The 23,549-nt window shown below is 44.5% G+C and overlaps 1 protein-coding gene across 2 annotated transcripts in view; it reads left to right on the top strand.

Moving 5' to 3' along the window:
• The window catches only part of KPNA6 (karyopherin subunit alpha 6), a 34,749-nt gene extending 17,358 nt beyond the window's left edge, over positions 1 to 17,391 (top strand). Inside the window, exons 2-14 of one of the 2 annotated variants that reach the window (XM_054012062.1) lie at positions 1,189 to 1,328; positions 3,166 to 3,261; positions 3,620 to 3,719; positions 4,147 to 4,241; positions 5,245 to 5,376; positions 5,605 to 5,693; positions 7,663 to 7,762; positions 9,594 to 9,757; positions 10,675 to 10,753; positions 11,527 to 11,652; positions 12,277 to 12,404; positions 13,782 to 13,960; positions 15,583 to 17,391. In XM_054012062.1, the coding sequence (XP_053868037.1) occupies positions 1,189 to 1,328; positions 3,166 to 3,261; positions 3,620 to 3,719; positions 4,147 to 4,241; positions 5,245 to 5,376; positions 5,605 to 5,693; positions 7,663 to 7,762; positions 9,594 to 9,757; positions 10,675 to 10,753; positions 11,527 to 11,652; positions 12,277 to 12,404; positions 13,782 to 13,960; positions 15,583 to 15,770 (1,616 nt within the window). In that variant the 3' untranslated portion in view covers positions 15,771 to 17,391. Of the gene's footprint in view, positions 1 to 1,097; positions 1,329 to 3,165; positions 3,262 to 3,619; positions 3,720 to 4,146; positions 4,242 to 5,244; positions 5,377 to 5,604; positions 5,694 to 7,662; positions 7,763 to 9,593; positions 9,758 to 10,674; positions 10,754 to 11,526; positions 11,653 to 12,276; positions 12,405 to 13,781; positions 13,961 to 15,582 lie in introns of those variants that run through there. The other variant, XM_054012061.1, reaches the window with a different exon arrangement.
• Positions 17,392 to 23,549: the final 6,158 nt, after the last annotated feature.

Here is a 23,549-nt window from a genome sequence, read left to right on the forward strand (position 1 = left end):
CTCATGTAATGTTTGAAACACACTGAACACAAGGCTTGGCTGAATCTATACTTGAATACCAAACTTTTTTAACCCTGTTGAGGCAGTACTATGTTTGCATAAACTGGATATCACTGAGAAACTTACATCGTCTTACATCTGAGTTCCTCTTTTGCCACTAATTGGCAATAATTGCTCTCCCTGTGCCAAATACAAGAATGTTTATTTCTGTGACTCTAGAGTGGAATATGTAGGCACCAAAGTTTAAAATATTGTTATAAAACAAATGACAAAATAATTAGCAGTGCTTCTCAGAGAGCTGAACACCATCAAAATAGTCTAGTTCTCTGGACAAGCCTGGCCTACATGCCATTCCCAGCTGAATGATGATGTGTTGCATGCTTGTAATTTCTCTGTTTTGTTTTAAGGGCCTGGAATTAGGCTGAAGTTTGTTTGAAGTGAATTTTGCTGGACTGTTTGAAGTCTAGACAAGGCATAAGACCTACTTATGTTCACCTCTGAATGGTTTGGAGTTGTGCTTGTGCTGTTGCAATTTATGAAGTTCACACTTCCATAAATTTAAAGTCTCCCTACATTACAACATAAAATGGGTCTAAATGGAATTTCTTTAACTCCTAACTCAATGTAACACCTTCAGTGCAGAGCAGGCTGCTCTGAAACGTCTGAGTACATGTTGTGGTTACTGGTCATCAAATTCTTAACACGTTGGCCTGCTGTAGAGGATGTGGGGTGGGGAGGAGAGGAAGAATAATCTTCTTTGAAGGTGCTGTTTACACCTGTGATTATAGTACAGTGCAGGTACTCTTGGCACAATCTAAAGTATTGAAAATCCAGGTAGCTTCAGGCTTGCTGTCTCCTGAGGACAATTGTGTAGTTCAGTGAGTACTAACCTCACACAGTGAGAAGTGTGCCTCATACAGTGATGTGCAGTTCCAGGTTGCTTTTCAGAGTTGTAGATATGTTTGCGTCTAGCTGAGAACATTCTCACACTAATACGATAACACACCAGTTGTAGGTCAGTAATGCCCTTTCTAAGTTGGCTATCTAAACTGCATCTTATGTTCTTAAGAGATTGTTAAACTGAACTATTCTGTGCAATGGCACACGTGTGCCCATTTTCCTTGGGGGAGAAGGGCAGTATGACTGCAGTGAAATCTGATCCTACTTTTCGGGTTTCTTCTTTCATAGAAACCATGGCAAGTCCCGCGAAGGATAAGGATAACTATCGAATGAAGAGTTACAAAAACAAAGCCCTAAACCCTGAGGAAATGCGTCGGAGAAGGGAAGAGGAGGGGATCCAACTACGGAAACAGAAACGAGAGCAACAGGTAACCTACTGGAGGGGGATGTTCAGGGGCTTAATTCGACCAGAAATGCTGTTACCCAGCAGTTGCCCCTTCAAGGGGCCAGCTGATGAAGAGTTGATGGGTCATTTTTTCTCTTTCCCCCTCTCTGGGCCCCTTCAGCATATGGATGTGGAATGTTGCTGTTTTTTTCCACACCCTTGTTCAGAATGTGGCTCCTTTGGAGAACTCTCTGCTCCCTGTGGGATTCACAGGTATTGCACATGCTGCAAATGCAGTGTTCCAGATACCACAGTGGAATTCTGTCTGGCTTTCTGTGATCATGGATAAGGGGAAGACTTCCTAGATCTTGTATCTTTGGCGGGGGGGGGGGGGGGGGGGGAGAGAGTCTAAGGACTTCACGGCCAGCTAAAAAATGGCACTGCCTGCTCTTGAGGAGCAAGAAGAACAAGTAAATGAATGGGCTGCAGCTTTTCCTTGTCCTTGGTATTTTTTTAGTTGGAGTATGTGAAAATGAGATACAGTAACTCCTCATTTAGTCACCCCGGTTAAAGTTGTTTCGTTAAGTCACTATTCAATTAGGGAACATGCTCGTTTAAAGTTGTGCAATGTTCTAACACCCTTCCCCCGCGCCTCCTGCTCGCCGGAGGGCCCCGTGGATCAGCGCCTCCCCTCAGTCTCTGTGCCTCCTGCCCGCCGTAATCAGCTGTTCTGTGGCATGCAGGGAAGTTGGGAGGGAGGGGGGACGAGTGAGGATAAGGCATGCCCTAGGGAGGGGGCAGAACTGGGCAGGAAGAGGGGAGGCAGGGTGGGGCCTTGGGGGAAGGGGTGGAGTGGGGGTGGGGCCTGGGGCAGAGCCAGGGGTCGAGCACCCGCCCCCGGCAGTTTGAAAAGTCAGTGCCTGTGGCCCAAGAAGCCTATGGCTGTCTCCAGCTCTGCAGGGATCTAGAGGCCCAATGTCTCTGTGTACCATGCAACCTGGCAGATTGGTTCTCTTAGACAACTGGTCTCCCACAGGGTGCTGGGGAGGTGGGGGGATTAATTGACTAACTGGGTCAGGCATTTGTGTGATCTGCTGCTCCGAGGCCAGCAGAGACATCCCCACTGGGTGCTGGGGAAGGATGCAGCACAGTGTCCCTTCCTTCCTATGTGCTGCCGCTTGCCTGCTCTGCCTGGCTCCTGTGTCAAGCCCAAACCCACAGAGCTTGCATGGGGAGGACTCTGCAGGCCTAGGAGTGGGGGTGTTATTGGCCCACACCCTCACCAGAGCTCTGGGGCCAGAGGATATTCACTTACCTAGCCACAGCTGAGAGTCAAACCACATATAATGTCTTTTGTCTGGTGAAAAAAATTTCACTGGAACCTAACATCCCCCACTCCCATTTACATTAATTCTTATGGGGAAATTGGATTCACTTAACATCGTTCCTCTTAGTCACATTTAACATAACTACAATGTTAAGTGAGGAGTTACTGTAGCTAGGACCACATGTAGAACTGGCAAATGCTGCAAGCTTCCCACACAGCTCTACCTGTGCCTCAACCCTGGTCCACAACCTGGCTCTTCTTTTCTAAACTCATTGGGCCAAGTTCCGCACTTGCCTACGCCATACAGTCCCAGGGAAATCCATGGATACTACTAAGGGTAGGACTTGGTCCACTCTTACCAGGATTCATAGGTCAAACTATTCTGCAGAGGTGCTAAGCTAGCGTGTTAAGCTGCCACTCCCTTATTAAGTTGCCCTTGGTCTAGCACATGGCATATTTTGTTTGTGGAACAAGACTGCCCAGTTGCGATGGCTCTAAATCAGGCATTGCCTTGTGACCGATACCACTCACTCTGGTTGTAATCTCTTTTCAGCTATTTAAAAGGAGAAATGTGGAACTTATTAATGAAGATGCTGCCATGTTTGATAGCCTCCTCATGGATTCCTATGTCAGCACTGCCACAGCTGGGGTAAGGCTTCTTGAGTAACGTTGTCCCTCCCTTACAGACTCTTAATTCTGTGGATCACAAAATCAACAAACTTTAACCCTTTACAAATGTATAGGTACCATGCCCTAGTACTCCTTAATTCACTACCCTTCGTAATCCCATGTACTCATCACTTCTACGAATATTGCAGATGGGACTCCAGTGAGTTTTAAAAGCCTTCCAGGATTAGACTTTCAAGAGTAGTGTGGTCCTGACTTGGATTAGTCTTCAGATCAAAAGGATGAGCACAGGATTCTGGTGATACTAAGTTCTGATTTTTGAGGTCTGCAACCATAAGTTTGGAGTTGTGGTTCTGACATTGTTTTTCCTGCCGTCTTAGGAGGGAGTGATCACGAGAGAGATGGTAGAGATGCTTTTCTCAGAGGACCCTGATCTGCAGCTAGCGACCACCCAGAAATTCAGGAAACTGCTCTCCAAAGGTAAAAGCAGAGCGCCTTTTCTTAGCTAGCTCATAAGCTCTCATAGGTAACTGTCTGAGCTGTCTGAAGCACTTAGCACAGTCTTGGTGCTGTACAGAGAATTAATAACTTTGGGGGGCAGAAGAATTCCATCTAATGTCACTTATGCCCATTGCCATGTCTATTCCTGATTAACACTGGATGGGGAGGGAATACCAAACCTATATTGACCATTAGTATGGTCTTTTACTGGCTTTTCAGCATTTAGAAAATGCTCCGTGACTTACAGCTGGGTGAACTGTGGAAATAGCCTTCTTCTGGCTAGTTGCTTTGTCAGCTCAAGTACAAGTTAAAATTGTTGGCGTGGATGATTTAATGCAATGAACTTGACCTCCGTATTCAATTTAAATGCCCCTACTGAGTATTGACCCTGCCTCCTTCTTCCTAGAGCCGAATCCTCCGATAGATGAAGTGATAAATACTCAGGGAGTGGTGGACAGGTTTGTTGAATTCCTGAAGAGAAGTGAAAATTGCACACTACAGGTAAAGGGGAGTACCATGAAGGATTCATATTGTGAATAAAAAGCACTTAAATAAGATGACACTTCAGAGCTGAGCAGTGTGAATCCTATAGCAGCGAGCAGGCAAAGGTGGTATCTTAGAGCCCAGAAGTTGCAGAGCATAAGCCTCTTTTCTTTGAGGAGTCGCCATTTTCTCACATCCAACTGGGGGTGTTATGACGATGGTCATCTACTTTCTTTTCCTCCAGGAGGTCTCCTGTCATAAGGATCAATCTCCAAGGAGAATTTAATGGGAGCTTAGCCATTAGTCACTCGTGAAAGCAGGCAGCAAAGGGAGATAAAGAGCAAAATATGCAGCTCTGCCTCACCTGGGGCTCAATAACAAATGCCAAACCTGTGCTGGTATCCGGGGGAGTGGCACGGGATAGAGTTGGCTGTTTGAGTAGAACAATCTCTTCACTTCCCACCCTACACAAAGATCTGGTCAGGAACTCTTCTGGGCCACCTTGAGACTGCATTCCTCATAGTGGGGAATGGTCTGAGGCTTTGGGATGTGGTGGTGGTGAGGTAGTGCTTTCCGGCCTGACCACTGAAAAGTGGAAGTGAGCTGCAGCCTTGTTAATCCCGTGCTGAGAAGAACTGCAGTCTTGGCGCAGAGAGGAAACACGTGTGCAACTGCTTCAGTTTTTCAGTGTCAAAGACCTGTAAAATGATATTCCCTTTGCTTCAGGTGGGTGTGGGCAGGGTCTCCCTTGGGTAACCCAAAATCCACCCCCCTCCTAAAAAAGCTGTAGATTTCCCTAGAACTACCATTGTTGTGCCAGAAACTAGCGCGCTCAGTGAGCAGCCAGATTATGGAGGAAAACTTGTTGCCTTGTAAAACAATTCCCCCTGTAGACGTGCGAGCACAAGATGAAAGGAGGATAGGCCAAAATCCACAGCTAATGTTTTGCTCTGGTTAGGGTTGTTGGGCTTCTGCCATTGTGCAGCTGTTGTGTAACCTATTACTGATGTGCTTGTTTCAGTTTGAAGCGGCGTGGGCTTTGACGAATATTGCATCAGGAACCTCCCAACAAACAAAAATAGTCATTGAGGCAGGGGCAGTTCCGATCTTCATAGAACTGTTAAACTCGGACTTTGAGGATGTCCAGGAACAGGTATGGTTCATTACAGTTTTCTGGGGATAGGCCGAGTGTTCTAGACACTGGATTTCAACTAAGTGTTTAACATGCATGAAAGTGTTTGGCAAGCGGCTCCAGAGCAGGAGCTTCTGTCAGTTTGGCCTAGTTACTTGGAGTCATAGAAACATTTTCCTAGGACCGTGCTCCCTTCTTCCTCTATTCTGAGATGGTGTGAATGCTAAAACTGCTGCTCTTTCCTTCCAGGCTGTCTGGGCGTTGGGGAACATCGCTGGAGACAGCTCTGTGTGTAGAGATTATGTTCTTAACTGCTCTATTCTTCCTCCCTTGTTACTGTGAGTAGCCATGAACACTTGGCAATACAGTTCTTAAAGCCCCAATGTACTAAAGCAGAGTGTCCTCTTGGTGTCCAAGTTGGGTGAACAGAACTACCGAAGTGTGTGTTGGGAGTCAGCTTAGCCTGCAAATAGGCATCAGATGAGTTAGCAGATGAGACTGGTGTCTGATACAACATGTCAGGACTTGCTAGATAACTCACCTTCTCACACATCCTTACGCTTGCTGTGCACAGCATGAGCGCCTGTTGCAGAGTATGCCAGACAGCCCTTCCTGAAGTCATAGGGCCTATTTAGAAGGGCATACGACAGTAAGTGCAGAGAACCCAAAGTAGGGTGACCAGATGTCCCGATTTTTATAGGGACAGTCCTGATATTTGAGGCTTTTTCTTACATAGACTCTTATTATCCACCCCACCCCCTTTTCTGATTTTTCACACTTGCTATCTGGTCATCCTAACTCAAAAATACAGCTACACTATAAACTTCAGGAACCTGTTAGTCTGAGGCACCTTTAAGACTAACAGAAGTATTGGGAGCATAAGCTTTCGTGGGTAAGAACCTCACTTCTTGCATCTGAAGAAGTGAGGTTCTTACCCACGAAAACTCATGCTCCCAATACTTCTGTTAGTCTTAAAGGTGCCACAGGACCCTCTGTTGCTTTTTACAGATTCAGACTACCCCTCTGATGTTAGTCTGAGGTCTTCCCAGGGTTGAGGAGGAGGAGGAGTTTGCACTGTGCCCTCTACCTCTGTTTGTTTAACACTCAAGTCCTGACAGCTGCTTCAGCACACTAGAAATGGAGATGGGAAGATTCACCTAGATAGAGTGCTTTCAAGTACTAGCCATTTAATTACTCTCAAAACTGTCTAAATTGCCCCATCCTATTCTGGGTGAACTGATGCTGCTTCTAGTGGCAAGATAAGTGCTTTGCCACAGGTGGTGCAAGCAAGTCAACAGACTCTTTTTACTGTAGCTGCTGACTTCAGGCTCCTAGAGGCTAAGCTGGTGACTTTGCTGTCCAAGAGCTAAGGGATGGATTTTATTTGTGGTGGTGATTGTGACAGGTGCACAGAACTGGTCATGGTTCAAGAGGAAAGTACCACATTTTCCCCATCTTTTTTCATGCAGAGTCCTAAAAGCTGGGTGGGAACTTCTCGCTCTGTATAAACCATGAAATGTTAGAGAACAAAGCTTCTAATTTCAACTGGAATTGCTGGGCCCTCTAAGAAGGTTAAAGATTTTGCTCTTTAAAACTGGTTTTCTCCTGAAATGTACTTTACTACAGGTTAAATCTTCTATACTATCAATGTTGGCAATGAGGTTGCTACCAGCAGAAATCCCAGTTTGTTGAAAGCATTTTCAAATCTTTCACCATAATTTCTGTACAGTTGTGTAGTCTTGCTCCCCCCCAAAAAAAAAACACCCCACCACACAAGAAATGGCATTTGATTGTATTGCAAATAGCTCTGTTCCTGGGTCAGTACTGAACTAGTATTCTGGAGGCCTAAAGCTGTTGATCTCTTCAGATGAGATCTAAAAATGAGGTCCTGATCATTTGTGGTAACTGAATATCCCATGAACCTCTTCATAAGAGTGTGGGTGCTTCTCTGGATGTGTTAGCCAAATTAAATCGTGGGAAATCGCATTCTGCCAACCTAAATTCCCCCCTGCAATTTTAGTTGAAGATAGAATATGCTTCCTGTTCAGAGTTGTGCTGTTAAACAGCTATTGTTTCTGCCCTAGGGGTAGCCACAATTCATCTTTCTTCGTGATCCGTGCGTGAGGCTCATGAAATATGCAACATTAGCATGATCTGAATTTTTCAGACCTGGGCTTAGCAAGTGGGTGCAGCTGTCTCGAACTTCTTGGACTCTTATTGCGTTCCTTCATATTGAATCGTGCTGGTTTACACGCAACTCAGACTGACTTAACCTGGGAGTATAATAGCTGGTGATTTTCTTTTTAGGCTCCTCACCAAGTCCACCAGGTTGACTATGACTCGAAATGCTGTCTGGGCCTTATCAAACTTGTGCAGAGGGAAGAACCCACCACCTGAATTTGACAAGGTGAGGAATGAATCCTTTCCTGTTAATGGGAACAGAAGCTGTTGTGGAGAGGGAACCCCAGCAAGACCCTGAGGTCTGCTACCTCTAGAGGTTGGTCAGAAACATTCAGACTAAACATTTGTTGGCGTTTGCTGATCTATCTAAACATCTGATGGAGATGGATGAAGTTCTGCTGGGAATAAGGCAGGGGCCTGATGGGACACAGGCTGCTAGGCAGCTTTTGAAACATGCCTGTTTCCTGCTAGCTTTCCATTCCTGGGCTCCTTGGCAGTCCACTTGCTGGACTGCCTCTGAGTCAGAGACCCCAATGTCTAGACCAGGGTGGGCAAACTTTTTGGACCTAGGGCCACATCTGGGTATAGAAATTGTATGGCAGGCCATGAATGCTCACAAAATTGGGGTTGGGGCACGGAGGGTGGGTGGCTCTGGGTGGTGCTTACCTCAAATGGCTCCCGGAAGCAGTGACATGTCCATGTCCCCCTCCCCCACCCCACCTCCTATGCAGAGGTGTGGCTGGGTGGCTCTGCTACGCACTGCCCTGTCCACAGGCACCGCCCTTGCAGCTCCCATTGGCCATGATTCCCGGGCAATGGGAACTGCGGGGGTGGTGGTTGGGGCAGGGGCAGCATGCGGAGCCCCCTGGCTGCCCCTATGCGTAGGAGCCAGAGGGGGGCTATGCTGCTGCTTCTGGGAGCCGTGTGGAGCGGCCCCCGACCCTGCTCCCTGGCTGGAGCGCAGCAAGCCCCAGACCCCACTGCCCAACGGGAGCTTGAGGGCCAGATTAAAATGGCTCAGGGGCCGGATCCAGCCTGTGGACCATAGTTTGCCCACCCCTGGTCTAGGCCTTGCAGGCTGCCCCAGAGCTGGGGCTCCATTCTCTTCCGTGAGAACTCAAAACTTTGGAGTTTGTTCCAAATTGTTCACCAACTGTGAACTTCAAACTATAGAACTCCTTCACAGCAGACTTATTTATTACCTGGGGAAGGCCTTCTCTTCTCCGCATCCCTTCCATTTGGTGTCCCCGTCCTCTAAAAAAGATGGTCAGTAACAGCATGAACATTAAGCAGGACTGGAGGACCTTTACTCCCTATTTTGGTTAACGCTGTGGTTAAGGTCTGTTACTTGACATCTCCCTTGATAAGGCTGGAGAAGCTGCAATGATGGATAGTTAGAAATATGTGTAAGGCTGTGCACTGTTACATAGGTTACCAAGTATGGTGGTGACTGTTTGGGTAGCTGTCTGTCGACAGAACTGGCTCTTCAAGATTCTCGAAGGGGCAGGGAATGAGGTGGCTTTCTTACATGAGAAGAGTGCTTGTCATCCAAGCTGCAAACAGTCCAGCTGTTGCTCATTTTATAAAGAATGGTAAAAAGCTTATAACTGGATATTAGTTTTGGAGAGGGATGACCCCTTATATGCTGGGTTAGTGAGCATTGGAGAGGCCCTGTTGTAACATGAATCTCCTTTGCTACAAGGTTATGTGAACTATGTAGAAACCTGTGTATCCAAAACTATCCCCATTACATCAACAATTCTCAACACTTTGTCAGACAACTGGCCCCTGAACAATATATGTAAGGTCCTATGTAACAAATGTATGAATGGAAACTTTGGTTTCTGATGTTACTTGAACCAGTTCTTTGGTGCTGTTAATCGTGGTGGGTTTAGAAATCCTAGGTGAGAACCCCACCTGCCCACAGGATGGCATCCAGTTCATCATTCACACACACCTGACATTTGGCATAGCTTGCACACAAAGCTGCCTTGCCTCTTCTGAAGGAACCTTTTCTAAACTTTCTCTGGGGTGGGGGTTGTTTGTTCTTATTTTAGGTGTCTCCTTGCTTGCCGGTATTATCCCGATTATTATTCAGCAGTGACTCCGACTTGTTGGCAGATGCCTGCTGGGCACTCTCCTACCTATCAGATGGCCCCAATGAGAAAATCCAAGCAGTAATAGACTCCGGGGTGTGTCGGCGACTGGTAGAGCTGTTAATGTAAGTGTGTTGCCCTGCATAAGAGGCAAAGATCTTGGACCGAACAGCCCATGTGAATATGGGTTTGTCTTGTTAAGGTAAAGCTCACCACAGCACTGACGTTTTCAAATTGGTGCCCAATGGGCAGAAAACTAAGGCTGCTTGTGTCAGAGGGATTAGCTAGTATCCCTGGGTATATGGGAAATGTGACATGGGTTGTGTTGGTCTATCGGACAGGGGGGAAAGTCTCTTTATAGTGCTGGAAGAGTAGCTGTAGTGCCTTATGCTAGGAAGAGCATGATACACGAAGACCATGCTGGTCCTGAGACTAGTCTAACCCATGAAGGGGCAAAGGATATGGTATTGATGCCAGACTAAGACCGCACACTGTGCTGCTCTACTGCTTTAAAACTCCTCTATGGAAGCTTAAAGTAATCTTTTGTTAGCTCTATGATAATGTTAGAAGAAAAGGATCAATAACAGAATAAATACAGCACTTTCCAAAGAAACTTGTCTTTTGTTGACACTCCTGTAATATTTATCCATTGAACAATCCGTAGTCATTGCTCTATTTTAGATCTGTTGATGAGTTTGTGTGTTGTCTAATGCAGATGGCTTTCATTTGCATTGCATCTTGAGGGTTTGAAAAATAAATGCATTTTCAGGAGTGTTCTGGTTACTGTTAATTGGATGCTAAAGTTAGGAGTGATTTGAAGGTGACAGGAAGTGGTCCATGATGAAGCTTATGGTTGTAAGAGGACAAAGAATGTTCTTATGGTGACACAATCCTTGCTCTGTCAGTGACCGTCTTTGGTTTGGACACCTGTTGCTGTGTGCTTCTGATAGTGAATTTTAACTAAATGGGGGGTGAAGAGGGTGGAGGGATTCTGTTACAAAGGGCTTGGACTGATGTTTCTTTCCCTTCCTCTTTCTTGCAGGCACAATGATTATAAAGTAGCTTCTCCAGCTTTGCGAGCTGTAGGCAACATTGTGACGGGTGATGACATCCAGACCCAGGTGAGTGGGATGTGACTAGGTCTTCTCATATTCAGTGTTTGAGCAGGAGGGAGTGTTAAACATGTCTCGGATAAAAACCCAGATCATCGCTAAGAGGAGGGAGTAAAGTTCTCATGACAGATCTGCGCTCAGATTTCTAGGCTTGCCACTAGAAGATGAAATCTAGCTTTGAACACCCACCCCTTAATCAAAACAGGAATGGCTCAACCTACAGGGTTGCCCATAAGATGAATTGAGCCATGATGGCATGGCTCAAGATTTAGCTACAACAACAAAAGTCCCTTCTGTGTATTGGTGCTTGTGAACAATATAGTGTATACGAGTATCTCATTGTAGCCAGTGTTTGTGTAGGGAGACAAGTCTCAGGACTCCAGTCATTGACATTTCTCATTTCCAGCATCCAAGAACTAGGGGTGACATATTCTGCCGCCGCCTCCTCCTCCTTGAGCTCTGCTACAACAGGAGATGAGGAGCAGGATGCAGTGGAGGGAGGCTTGTCTTCTGTCTGCCTCCTGAACCACACACAGTGCATTCCTGGTAGAACACTTTGCAATTGGGATGTCTGATCCTACACATGCCTCTGAGATAGGAAAAGCATTCTCTTCCTGCTGCTGCCTAATGGAACACCTCATTCAGTGACAGGAGTTTCTGGAAAATGTTGGAAGAAAATATTTTTCCCCATAAGAATCCAGTAAAGATGTGCTGAAAGTATCCACACTATGGAAGTGGAGGAAGGCGAATGGTGTCATCCTATCCTGTACTCTTCTCTTAAGGTGATCCTGAACTGCTCAGCTCTGCCTTGCCTGCTTCATTTATTAAGCAGCCCCAAAGAGTCTATCCGGAAGGAAGCTTGCTGGACCATTTCTAATATCACAGCTGGAAACAGGGCTCAGATACAGGTAAAGTTTCCAGAATCCTCGCCAGGCCCACCTGCAACACTCTTGGATCCATGGAGCACCATTAAAACAAAGCTTATGTGATTCTTAGTTGGTGTTTAAAGGCCACATTTTACACCCTGGACTTCCCTTTTTTCTCTGGTTATTTGCACAGCACAATTAGTGGTGGTGTTCTACTTGACTGCCCCCACAACAATAGTTAGACATGTAAGTGACACTAACTGTGCCCACAAATGGTGCCTGGTCTGAAACATGCTCTAAATGTCTAATCACTGAGTGAGCTTGGGGAGATGGGGATTAATCTGCCTCTTCATGGGGGTTCCAAAGTTCAGATGTACACCTAGAATAATGCCTTTCAATTGGTGTACAGCATTTGATTGTAATTATCCTTTCTAAGGGCCTAAATCCAAATAAATGCACACAGTGACCAAAGACTGACTTTGGTATTGGTGCAATAATGGGAGATTAAGTTCTTGGATAGTAAACTTAATCTTACACTTACAGGACATGGTAGGAGAAGCAGGTGGGGATCACTGAAAAGGTTATAGGTTTCTGTTCCCAGAGCCTGCTAGCTTTTTAGGAGTTGCTTGGCCTGTCCTAAATGCTGCTTCTCTCTTCTTCCTTCAGGCAGTCATAGATGCAAACATTTTCCCAGTGCTGATAGAAATCTTACAGAAAGCAGAATTCCGCACAAGGAAAGAGGCAGCCTGGGCCATCACGAATGCGACATCAGGAGGAACCCCAGAGCAGATCAGGTACGTTGAGGCTGTTTTTATGTGTACTTTGTCTCTGACTCCATGAAGCTATAGCAAATTTGTACAAATCAGTTTGCCATCCGCATTTGTGGCCATCCATCCATTGACTCCTCTGGCTACCTTGGCCTTGAAAGAAGCTCCAAGACCTATTCAGAGATCCAGCATGTATTTATAGCTTTCTCTAGGCTCTAATTCTTTCAATGAAGAGACTACATTTTTTGCTGTAAAGCCATTTGAGTAGGGATAAGTTACTGGTGCTGCTTCTGTCTTCACCATCGAGACTGTAGCTGTTGAGAACCAGAAGAGTCATTGTTCATAGTTCAAAGTCTGAGCTATAGATTAGTGTAACTGTTTTATATAACTATGCTACATTTGAGGGGTGTTTTTTTTTTTTTAACCGTATCTATTTAAAAATCTTGTGCCACACAAAGGATGCACTTACAAGTCTTTAGCATCTTGACCATGCAGTCTAATTCTGGAAGTATCTGGTCTGCGTCATGTACCTGACATGCATATGCTCACACTCTGGCTCTGATACAGTTCAAAACCCAGTGAAAAACTTTAATTTCCTAATCCATCAGTACTTGCACTTGGGTTTAAAACCCTTTCTGATTTGCTTCATTCAAAGTACATGTCTGTCTTTAAAATTCTGTTAAGTGTGCATCTAATAGAAGCAGCAGCATTACAAGGTGCCCCTATAACTTTGCCAGTATTGTGTGCTTTACCCAGGAAAAATGTAATATGGACTCTGTGCAGGTGAATTAGTGGTGTTAACTTTGTTTTTCTGTAGCCTGTGTAGGAAATGCAAATTATTTGTGCAAGTCTAAATTTAAACAGATGTTGGGTATAAATCTTTCACCGTATCAGAGTATAAATACCTGGCTAATTATAGGCTAAATAATTTAAAAATATGCTGCAAAATTTAAGACCCATGCGAATGTCTTTTAAATTTCAGTGGAGTTTTTTGGTGGGATTTAAATAGTGCATGTGACTATAAACAAGCGATACAGATGACTCCAGTTTCATAGTTTACTTTGTGTCGTTTAAGCAGCTTGGACAAGCCAGACTAAAATGTCAAAACTTGCCTGCCTATAAAGTCAGGCACCTTAATAGATCTGGATTCTGACTTCAATGGGAGTTGAGTGCTAACACATTGTAAATAAGGGCCCTGGTTGTTAGAGGTTAAAGTGTTTTGTTTAAACACCCAGCTTCGAGAGCTAATGGTGAAAAGGATGTTACCTGTTAAGGAAATTTGTATTTTAAAAATATTGCCTAAACCTGACAGTGTCCCTTTTAAACCTAAATGCATGTCACAATGTTACTTAACCTTCCTTCTTGATAAATTGAATGTTTGTCTTCCCTGTGCCTTCTCTTCAGGTACTTGGTAAACCTAGGCTGTATCAAACCTCTGTGTGACCTGCTGACTGTCATGGACTCCAAGATTGTTCAAGTGGCCCTGAATGGCCTGGAGAATATCCTGCGGCTCGGTGAGCAGGAGGCCAAGCAAAGTGGCACAGGCATCAACCCCTACTGCAGCCTCATTGAGGAAGCCTATGGTGAGTGGCTCTCACTGGCCTTGCTGCTGTGACTTGTTCCCAGGAGGAAATAATGCAGGATATGTTACCACAGAGGTTCTCAAACTGTGGTCCGTGGACCACCAGTGGTCCGTGAGCTCCATTCAGGTGGTCTGCAGATAGTTCCCTCTCAGGTGCGTGCCTGGGCAGCCACACATGAGAGAATGAAGGGCCACCCACCTTATTATGGAGCCACACAAGCGTGGCTCCACTGATTAGGTGTCTGGACCCTGAAGAGGACGCACCTGTAAAGTGAGATGGTGGCCTTGGGGGAGGGGGGGGGAAGAGGGGCAGTGGGGTGAGGCAAATTTGGGGGACAAAGGGCTGTGGTGGCCAGAGCGAGCACACTTTCCCCAGCTCCAGGGCTGCAGCTGCTGGGGAGAGACCCCCCTCCTTCCCAGCCTCAGCTCTGTGGTGGGGGAGACCCCCCTTCCCAGCCCCAGCTCGGGAGCTGCCATGGCAGGGTAGAGGGCAAATCCATTGCCTTAGAAGGGTAAGACTACTGGTATTAAAATATGAGTTGTGTGCTTTTATTTGTAGAACAAAAAAGTTTAAGGTTTTTTTTAATAAAGTGTTTTTATCCAAAGTGCTTTAGAATAGTTAGCAAACGGTACAAACAACATTTGGAAAGATCATTAAGTGATCTGCCAAGACCCTCCGCAATTATCAAGTGGTCCATGGGGGGGAGGGGGGGGGAAGTTTGAGACAACTGTTAGAGGCTGCTTACGCTCTATTGCTGAAAATGTTTGTCCACTTCCTCCAAACTTCAAATGGGTATGAGATGAGGGATGCTAGAAGTTCTGGATTAACTGCTGTTTTACCCCCATAGTTAGTCTGTATAAGCACACACTCTGTGGCTTGTTGCATTCTGTGATTACGGGTAGCTAGGATGAGTACCAGGGAAGGTATAAGTGCCAAATGGATTCCTTGGACCAGAAGTCTCTTGCATCCAAGATGCTGGAGGTGATTGAAGATAAAGTTGGGGCTCTCACAAATTGGCATCATTGATGTCCCAAGTTAGGGCTGCCCGTCAGCAAAACGAATGACAATTCCATAATTTTCTTTTAGGTACTAACAAGACACCTGCATAAAAATCACTGTTTTTACAGAGTCCAAAGGTGTGCTAGTCACTTAATGAAAAACAAGAGAAGTGCAGTTCCTACCCTGGAGAGATCAGTCTAGTCTTGTCACTTCACTTCTCTTCCCACTTCCTCCTCTGTCTCTCCAGAATGTGAGCACTTTGGGGCAAGGACCTGTCTTCCTTTTTAGTGAAGTGCCTCATGCACTGTTGGTGCTCTGTAAATGATCTGGCCTGTGAGACTTCTGATTTGTGGTGTATCCTCCAAATAGGAACAACTCCTCATCTTACTAAGTTTTAATTGGACCCTTTAAACATGGGCTGGGAGAGAGATTCAATCCAAAAGCTCTTCTGGAGTAATGGAGCTAGTGTTTTTTTAGATCTTCTAACTCTGGGCAAAATGCAAGCTTAACAAATGGTGGTCTTGTGGCCCCAAACAGTTGAAAGGGTGAAGGATGGATGGGGGCCGGGAATAGTATGGATGTTCTGATCAGTCTTGCCACATTCCCTTTTTCTCTTTCCTAAGGCTTGGATAAAATAGAGTTCCTGCAGAGCCATGAGAACCAGGAAATCTACCAGAAGGCCTTTGATTTGATTGAGCACTACTTTGGAGTAGAGGATGACGACTCCAACCTGGCTCCCCAGGTAGACGAGAACCAGCAGCAATTCATCTTCCAGCAGCCCGAGGCCCCTATGGAAGGCTTCCAGCTATAATGTGTTCAGATGGGGAAGAACACCACAAACTTGCCAGAAATCAACTGGGAGCAGCCAGAGTTAGTCCCATTTCCCCCTCCTTACAAACGGAAGGCGCAAACACCCATGCCAACCCATTAGGAACCAGTTCCTCCTTCGAGAACAGCTAGAAGCAATGCTTTGCTCTCATGGAAAGAAGGGGATTTTATTTTTTACACTTTTTTTTTTTTTTTTTTGCTGCTGCATACATGTCTCTAAAGCAGGCACCAAGGTGGAGGAAGGACACAGAGGTAACAAATTGCACCTCTTGTTTCAATTTGTGGTGATCTTTCACAAATGTTGTGTCACTTGTTACCTCGGGTACTTAAATGAAATTTCAGTGGCGGGGGGGGACGACACAAATCAAAAGTTAAGCATTCTCTTCTCTGACAACATTAATCCTGGAAGCTAGGGTTGATCTATTTAATTTTTTTTTTTTTTTTGCACATCTTACTCTTTGTTAAAGACTCTAATCTGCCAAGAGCAAAGTTTAGCCCCTCACCTTTTCACAGCTCTCCTTCAGTGGACCGCGCCATTGGACATGGGCCAAGTTCCCCTTGAAACATACTGTAAATGGACAAAGGAGAAGTGGGAAGACTTTTCCTGGGGAGGCATTTTTTCCCTTTGTTTAAATTTTTTTTTAAGAACTGTTATTGGTATTTAAAAAAAAAAAAAAAGCAACAAAACCCCAAAGATGGTAATTGTGAAGAGGTGGGGAGATGTTTTGGTGGTCTTTGAAAAGAGGAAGCACAGCTGCCATTGCACGGGCTTCACTTGCATTGCTACTGATTGAAGTCACAGAACTGTTGAAATGGTGAAACCCATCTTCATCTTTACTTGAAAATTTTTTCATGAAAACGTGTATTAAGATTTGGATTTTTTTCTGAATGGATGGGGTGGGGGTGGATTGTTTATTTTATGGGGTGGGGAGGAAGGAGGGCATAGCTACACTTGACAGGAGCATTGTGTGCAGTGTTAACTCCAGTAGCAAAGGGCCTGAGTTTTCAGGATTACTTTCTGCTCACAGTTGGATCATGTACATTTTACTTCAAAAGGAAGAGTCAAAGCTCTGTATTTTTTATATATTATATATAGGTAGATATTTGTCTAATTGGCTTCAGAGAAAAATATATATGAAATTTCTGTAATTTATGTAAATAGAATACTGTGAGGCAGGTACACCTGGAAATGATGGTCTATGAACTCACTCACTGGTTGTCCTGCTTCTTTTCCTCTGTTTACTCACGTACTGTACAAGCAAACATAGATTTGTCTTAAACTCCTTTTCCAGATTGAGTTTACTTAGCCAAGAGTGATGATAAACACAATAGGCTATGGAAAACCCAAACAATTTTGGGATTTGAGGGAAGGGGATGGGGGAAACGTGGTTCACCAAGGTGTCTAATAGACTCGCTGTGTGCATCCCCTCCCTGTTCTTGCTGTCCTAAGCAAGTGCAAGTTTGGAAGCCTTTGGGACTGGGAATTTCAAGAGGGTAAGAAACAAAGCATGGTGCCAGTTGTTGTATGAAATCAAGAAATCCAATTTCACAAGTCCTTCACGTTTAAAAAAAAAAATAATAATAAACAACATCTGTGCATTTGACTGGTGGCTGGCTGTGGCTAGAGTGATCTCTAAATGTGTAAACTTTCTTTATCACTTGCTGCAGTACAAGTTTGGGGTGGATTATTTAATATTAGATATAGCCTTGTGGCTCATGTGTGAAAGCTTGGCCATGGTGTACTGGAGTGCTGTGCCATTGCAGGATCTGGAGAAGCCTACCAGGGAGCTTGGACTCCTAGCAAGCATGTTAACGTTGGAACCTTTGTTTATCTGTGAAGAATGAAACTGAATATTGTATTTTAAAAATGTATTAAGGTTTGTGAGTTAACTCAACAAGCCACTTAGATTAGCACAGTGGCTCACTCACATGCCTCTGGCTAGTGTGCATCCCCTCCCTGTTCTCTTTAAACAGAGTGGGGAGAAATGCTTTTGTCCGTCCTCTAAAGCAGTGGTTCTCAAACTAGAGCTGCCACTTTGTTCAGGGAAAGCCCCTGGCAGGCCGGGCCGGTTTGTTTACCTGCTGCATCCACAGGTTCGTCCGATCGCAGCTCCAGGCCAATTGGGGCTGCAGGAAGGGTGGCCAGCATGTCCCTCAGCCCATGGCGCTTCCTGCAACGCCCATTGGCCTGGAACAGCGAACTGCGGTCAGTGGGAGCTGCGATTGGCCGAACCTGCAGATGTGGCAGGTAAACAAACCGGCCCGACCCGCCAGGGGCTTTCCTAAACGAGTGGCGGCCCTACTTTGAGAACCACTGCTCTAAAGCTTGGGTTAGCTGCTGAGAAGGCTTTTGTATTGAGGCTTTTATGAAAGAAAGGTTCATTGTGTAGTTCAATGTAATATGTATTGGGGTAGCTTGTTAAAGGAGAGCATGCAAATTAAAATCTCTTCTAATGGATCCTTATGCAGTTGATGAAGATGAAGAAATAAGAGATCTGGATTTATATTCAAATTCAAGCCTTAAGCAGAAGGCAAGTCTCAAATACCATCAGTATGATGGCAGAGTATATTCCCAGATTCTGGGATGATCCTGGGGTCAGCCTACCTACAATCTAACTGGTCCAGTCTCATTCAAGAGTCTTGGTTGCCTCGATTTTTTTTTTTCTCCATTAAAAATATCAGTGAGCAACTGAGGGTTAAGTGAAACTTACACACATGGGTGTTCTATCTTTCTCCTAGTCTTTTTTTTTTTTTTTTTGTAGTTGGGGGGGGGGGGGGGTGGGTTGCTGCTATTTTTCCTTCTGCTTGTAGGCCTTTCAGCACTAGCATCAATGAGGGGTTTCCCATGGCCATGCATACGGTACTTTGGGTTCTAGGACGTACCCTAAAGCTCGGTTGTTGCACTGACACCTTTCCCTCACCTCTTCTTTCTGTATCTGCAAATAATACAGCAGTGGATTTGGAAGAGAATTAGATGCTGTAGCAAACTGCTTTGCAGAGATCATTGAAACTAAAAAATGCTGCCCTGAATTGATGTATAAGCAGGCACCCACTTTGTGGAGAGTAGGAAGAGAATGTGGATGGGTAAAAAGGAGGATTGTTCTCCTGCATGGCTGTTTGGGAGACCTTCAGGGGCTGAATGTAGTAGCCAGGCTGCCTGAAAGCCTGCAGGTGGGGGTGGGCTAAATCTGCAGAATCAAGCTGTTTATCAGTAGAAAATAACCAGTTTGTTGAACAGGAACTGCTATCAAGTGAAGAAGGGCTTCAGAGGAACAATTCATATGATCTGTTTCATGGAGACAGTGAAATTCACTATGGAATTGAACAGTTCTCCAATCAGTAAAACCTTATTTTAAGCTTAGGGTAAACATATTCAGTGTCTAATTTTTTTTAACTAACTAGTCTCTGGATATTCATATTGTATTTGAAATTGGATTTACAGCCAAGGGGAGTTAACAACTTTGAAACCCAGAACTGGAGAAGACTTGTGTGGGACTCTCCTGTTTCCCTCCTCCTCAGCTCTCAGTCTCCCATCAGGCTTAGTCTGATATCTGGTCAATACTGAGCCCCATCTTGCTTTTACACTTCCAAAAAGGCTCCCTCTTTGGCCAATGAAAAGCAGTAATGTATCCCTTCCATAGACAGGTTCTATGTGGAAGGCCTTATGAGATATGTTCCAAAGCCATCTGTGACCCCATGGTCCCTTAACTCATGGGGGAGACATTCTTGGAGCTGCTATTCCACCAGTCAGCTATCTAAGATATTATATGAACCAGAGTACTATATTAGGTCTGTGGTGAAGAGAACATATCCTTCCAGGATAGAGCCTGATACCTCCATGGCTTTAGGACTGCATCTCTATAGCAAAAAAGTAACCAAACTAGGTAAGATCTTGATTCATCCACAATCTTAGTCTTCTGATGTCAATCACTTAAAAACCACGGTTTTATGTGTTCTATGCATTACCTCAGGACCATGCAAAAGAAATGAAGCTCTTCACTCAATTGGAGCTTCTTCCATTCATTGCAGCATGAAGAGGCATTTGGATCCGCTTTGCAAGATCATTTTTTTTAAATGAGACTTTTGGCTCCTGAAATAAGATTGAAGTGAAATGATGTAGAACTACCTAACAAACTTGTGGCAAAAGCTGAAGCGGTAGTAAGGATGGCTTTTTGTTTAGCGTGGTCCTACTAGCTTCCTGCTGTGAGGAAGCTAGCTTGCTTTCCTTGATAGAGAGCCATTCCTACACACAGCCGTGAACTATTGTCTGAATTACAACTCAAACCTTCCCTTAGCAACCACAGAAACGAATACTTAGGCCCAAGCCACCCGTCGAGGTATTGCTCCTTCTTATAATTAGCTTGACAGCTTTTCATAGAAAATGGTGGATAATTGGTTTACCAAAAAAAACTTGCACCCTGCCCTTCTCTTCTCTTCTCCCCCCTCCACCCCCCCCAACAAAAAAACCCCAAAACAAATCTTAAGGGCATCACTTCCTGCTGTCTTCTGAATCTGAACTTTACAACTGGTATTAGGGAACAAGTTTTTGGCTTTTGGAAAGCTGCTCTTGCAGAGTGCAGGAGAATCCATGCTGATGTCAACCTTGTTGAATTTATGCTAAATGTCTGTAGATAAGCTCTCTCCAGAACCTCCACAAATGCTGTTCTGGGGGGTGTCGCTTGGTTTTTAACACACCTTCATCCCCTCCCCCCCCCCCCCCCGCATTTAAGCTACTTCTATTTTTCTCAGCTCTCACAAGTGCCATTTAGATCTACAAGAGATGTTGAAATGTAAGCATTCATCTTATAGGTCAACTTCTATTTTGAATATTACTGTTTTGTTAAACAATGTATGGCCTTTTCTCAGTATTGCACTGCATATAGTAGTTGCACTACAGACTCTGCCAACCCATTCAGTTAACCTCAGTGCTCCTTTTGTGCTGTCAGCAACTTGGGCATCATAAATCCCGTAGGTCTGGTGTCTACTTCTTACACTTATCTTCTGGGACCACCATCTCTTAGCCTCCAAAGTGTTTTGGGAGCACCTATTTTATTTCCTGCATACTATATTGCTCAGTAATTGTGCACATCTAGCATACCTCCTAGTGTGGCATACCCAGTGGATGCTAGCTATCAAAACTAGCTCTAACATTCTCATTGTGTAGGGACTTCTGCCTGTTGGCAGTACCTCCTTTTTATTGGTTACCTAGAGCAATAGCACTACAACCCAGCGCGAAAGCAATATCAGAACATGTTGGAGATAATTTGAGGAAGGGTCGCAAGCAAGCATGCAATTAGTTAACTGCTAATGTTTGGGTTTCTCTGGTCTCTAGTACATGACTAGGGCAGATACCTGGTACAATTAAATCTCTTCAAGTATTTAGCAGAAGTTTAATCTGTGCAGTTTACTGGATCCCTTGCCTCATAATTCTGTCAGATCTCTGCAAGTTTCATAACTTGAAGCACTCTTGAGGTTTTTTTTTTTTATTTCTAGACCAGCCTCTTCAACACGATACTGCATTAAACAGCACAGCCTCTTCTCTCATTGGCTGTCTTGGTATGTTTTCACAATCCAGCAGTTCAGCTAGGTCAACATTCATGTGGTTCTTTAAAGGGTGCCGTAAAACTTCAACTACAACAGTGTCACCCCAAGGTGTCCCAAAGGGGATTATAACACTGCAGTAGCAAAAAATGGAAGATCCATGGATGCAGAGGCCTTGTATAGTACTAAAAACTGATCCTAATTCTAGTGTTAAAATGGTCTAAATCCAAACTGACTTCAGCTTGGCTCTGTATTTAGCCAGGTTACAGATACTTGCTAATATGTTGCAAATTACCAGTGATGTCGTTAAGCAAACTACTACTTTCTCTTAAAATTCTTTGATCAGAAAACAGTCTTAAGGCTGCCCACAGTAGGTACCATTCTGTCCTCCTGTCATAAAAAAAATGTGAGGCCCTTATCTCAGTGGAGTTTAGGATCTTCTCAGCCAGGTGTAGAGACTAAAATCTCCATTGTCACATTTCCTAATCCATAAGCATTGGGGCCTGTATGCTATGTTGTAAAGCAGCACTAGTACTGAGCTTGCATTCCTGACGGCAGTCTCATTCTGAGAACTGAATTGCATCAGACTGGTGTGACAGACATCTCCAGATTAAGGTGGTGATGGGGCTAGAGGCTGCTGATTCATATCAGTGTGATCCCTTTGGAATTACTCATTTTAGGGCAAAGCATCCCAGGCTTCTAGTATCTTCATCGGTTAGAGCATTAGAATTTAGCTAGTCAGTCTAAACTTCTAGTTTTTCCTCCTTGGGCCCTGTGTTAATGTCATCTTTAATACCTTATCGCTTCAGTTTGGGGCTAAGATTTCATCCTCTTACTGTGTGGAGCTTGGGCTACTTCAGTTAACCTAAGGCAAATAAGCTCTCTGCATTTGATGATCATGGGATGTATATATCCTTCCATTTAAGACTTGACCTGTGCTTGGTGTCTTATATAGATAGGCGGTAGCAGCAGTCAGAACACACAGCAGCTGTCTGCACAACAGAACTGGTGCAGTGACTTCAAAAGAGCCATAAAGGAGGTGGAGCTCTTCATTGGAATCCTACTTTCCTTTCCTTCACTGGAGGTGCAGATCTAGTTTCTCTAGTAAACCTGAACTCCTGCTTGCCACTTTACCATATCTGTAATAAATGAAAGGTAACTCCAGAGTGAATAAGCCTTTTATCAGCACAGGTCTATGCAAACTCCAAAATAATCCAACTGAATATTTTTGTTTTGATACAGCCAGTGTTACAACTGATCAGGATTTTAAAATTCATTCTGGGGAGCACAGGAGGAGAAGAGATGGGTACAGCTGTCAGACCTCTAGCTACAATACTGGGCTGCAGTAAAGACTACTGGAGAGTGGATAGTATTTTGGAAACTTTCCTCATCAGTTCTGGATCCTTCCTTGGAACAATCCAGGGACCCAGAAACTGAAGATGTCTCTTTTTTTTTTTTTTTTAATTTTAGAAGCAAACTGTTACAGGCCCTAGAAATGGCCTTTTAAAAGGCTTATTCTGCTGCAGTAACAGTGCTCAAAGCACTAACCCATATGAAGCCAAACCCTTGGGGTGGAGCTGATGCTGTGTTCTGATTTTGTTTTTGTTTATCAGCTCATGTGTGGGTTGTGTTATGAAACCACTAGTGGGCATGGCACAAAAAGGAGGAATAGTATGTGGTGGTTAGTTTACCTAAATCAAAAGTCTGGGAATGGGACTTCAGGATGTAGCCACATCAACAGCCAAGAGTGATTCAACCTGTTTTGTCCCCCCCTCCCTCCCCGCACATTTCTTTTATAAAAGTCAAACAACTCTGGCTATTTTTCCAATGTGTGGCCCTTTTGAGGTACATTATAGCTGTACCATGGTTGGTTGATAGGCCTTGTGAGGATACACACCTGACTCTAGTGTGGATTAGTATGATGTGTACAGATTAAAGGGATCTCTACACATTCAGAGTTGAAAATGTATCGAAGTTTCCAACACTGTCATAGATACAATGCAAAATAAAGAGTCTGTTCCAAAGCTGCTCTAGGTGCTCAATCTGTCTGGATTATTTTGAGTTTGTCAATTTGGGGCTCCTGGCAGCTGGGCTAAGATGTGCCAACACTATGTCCACGTATGAACAGAACATCCCACTACCAAAAAGCTTACATGCCAATCTACTGGTAAAATCATTGCCAAGCAATGAGTCCCTAACTGCCAGGAAAACTCTCCAAAAG

This window comes from Malaclemys terrapin, chromosome 22 (genome assembly GCF_027887155.1).
Source record: "Malaclemys terrapin pileata isolate rMalTer1 chromosome 22, rMalTer1.hap1, whole genome shotgun sequence".
Classification (NCBI taxonomy): Eukaryota; Metazoa; Chordata; order Testudines; family Emydidae; genus Malaclemys; species Malaclemys terrapin.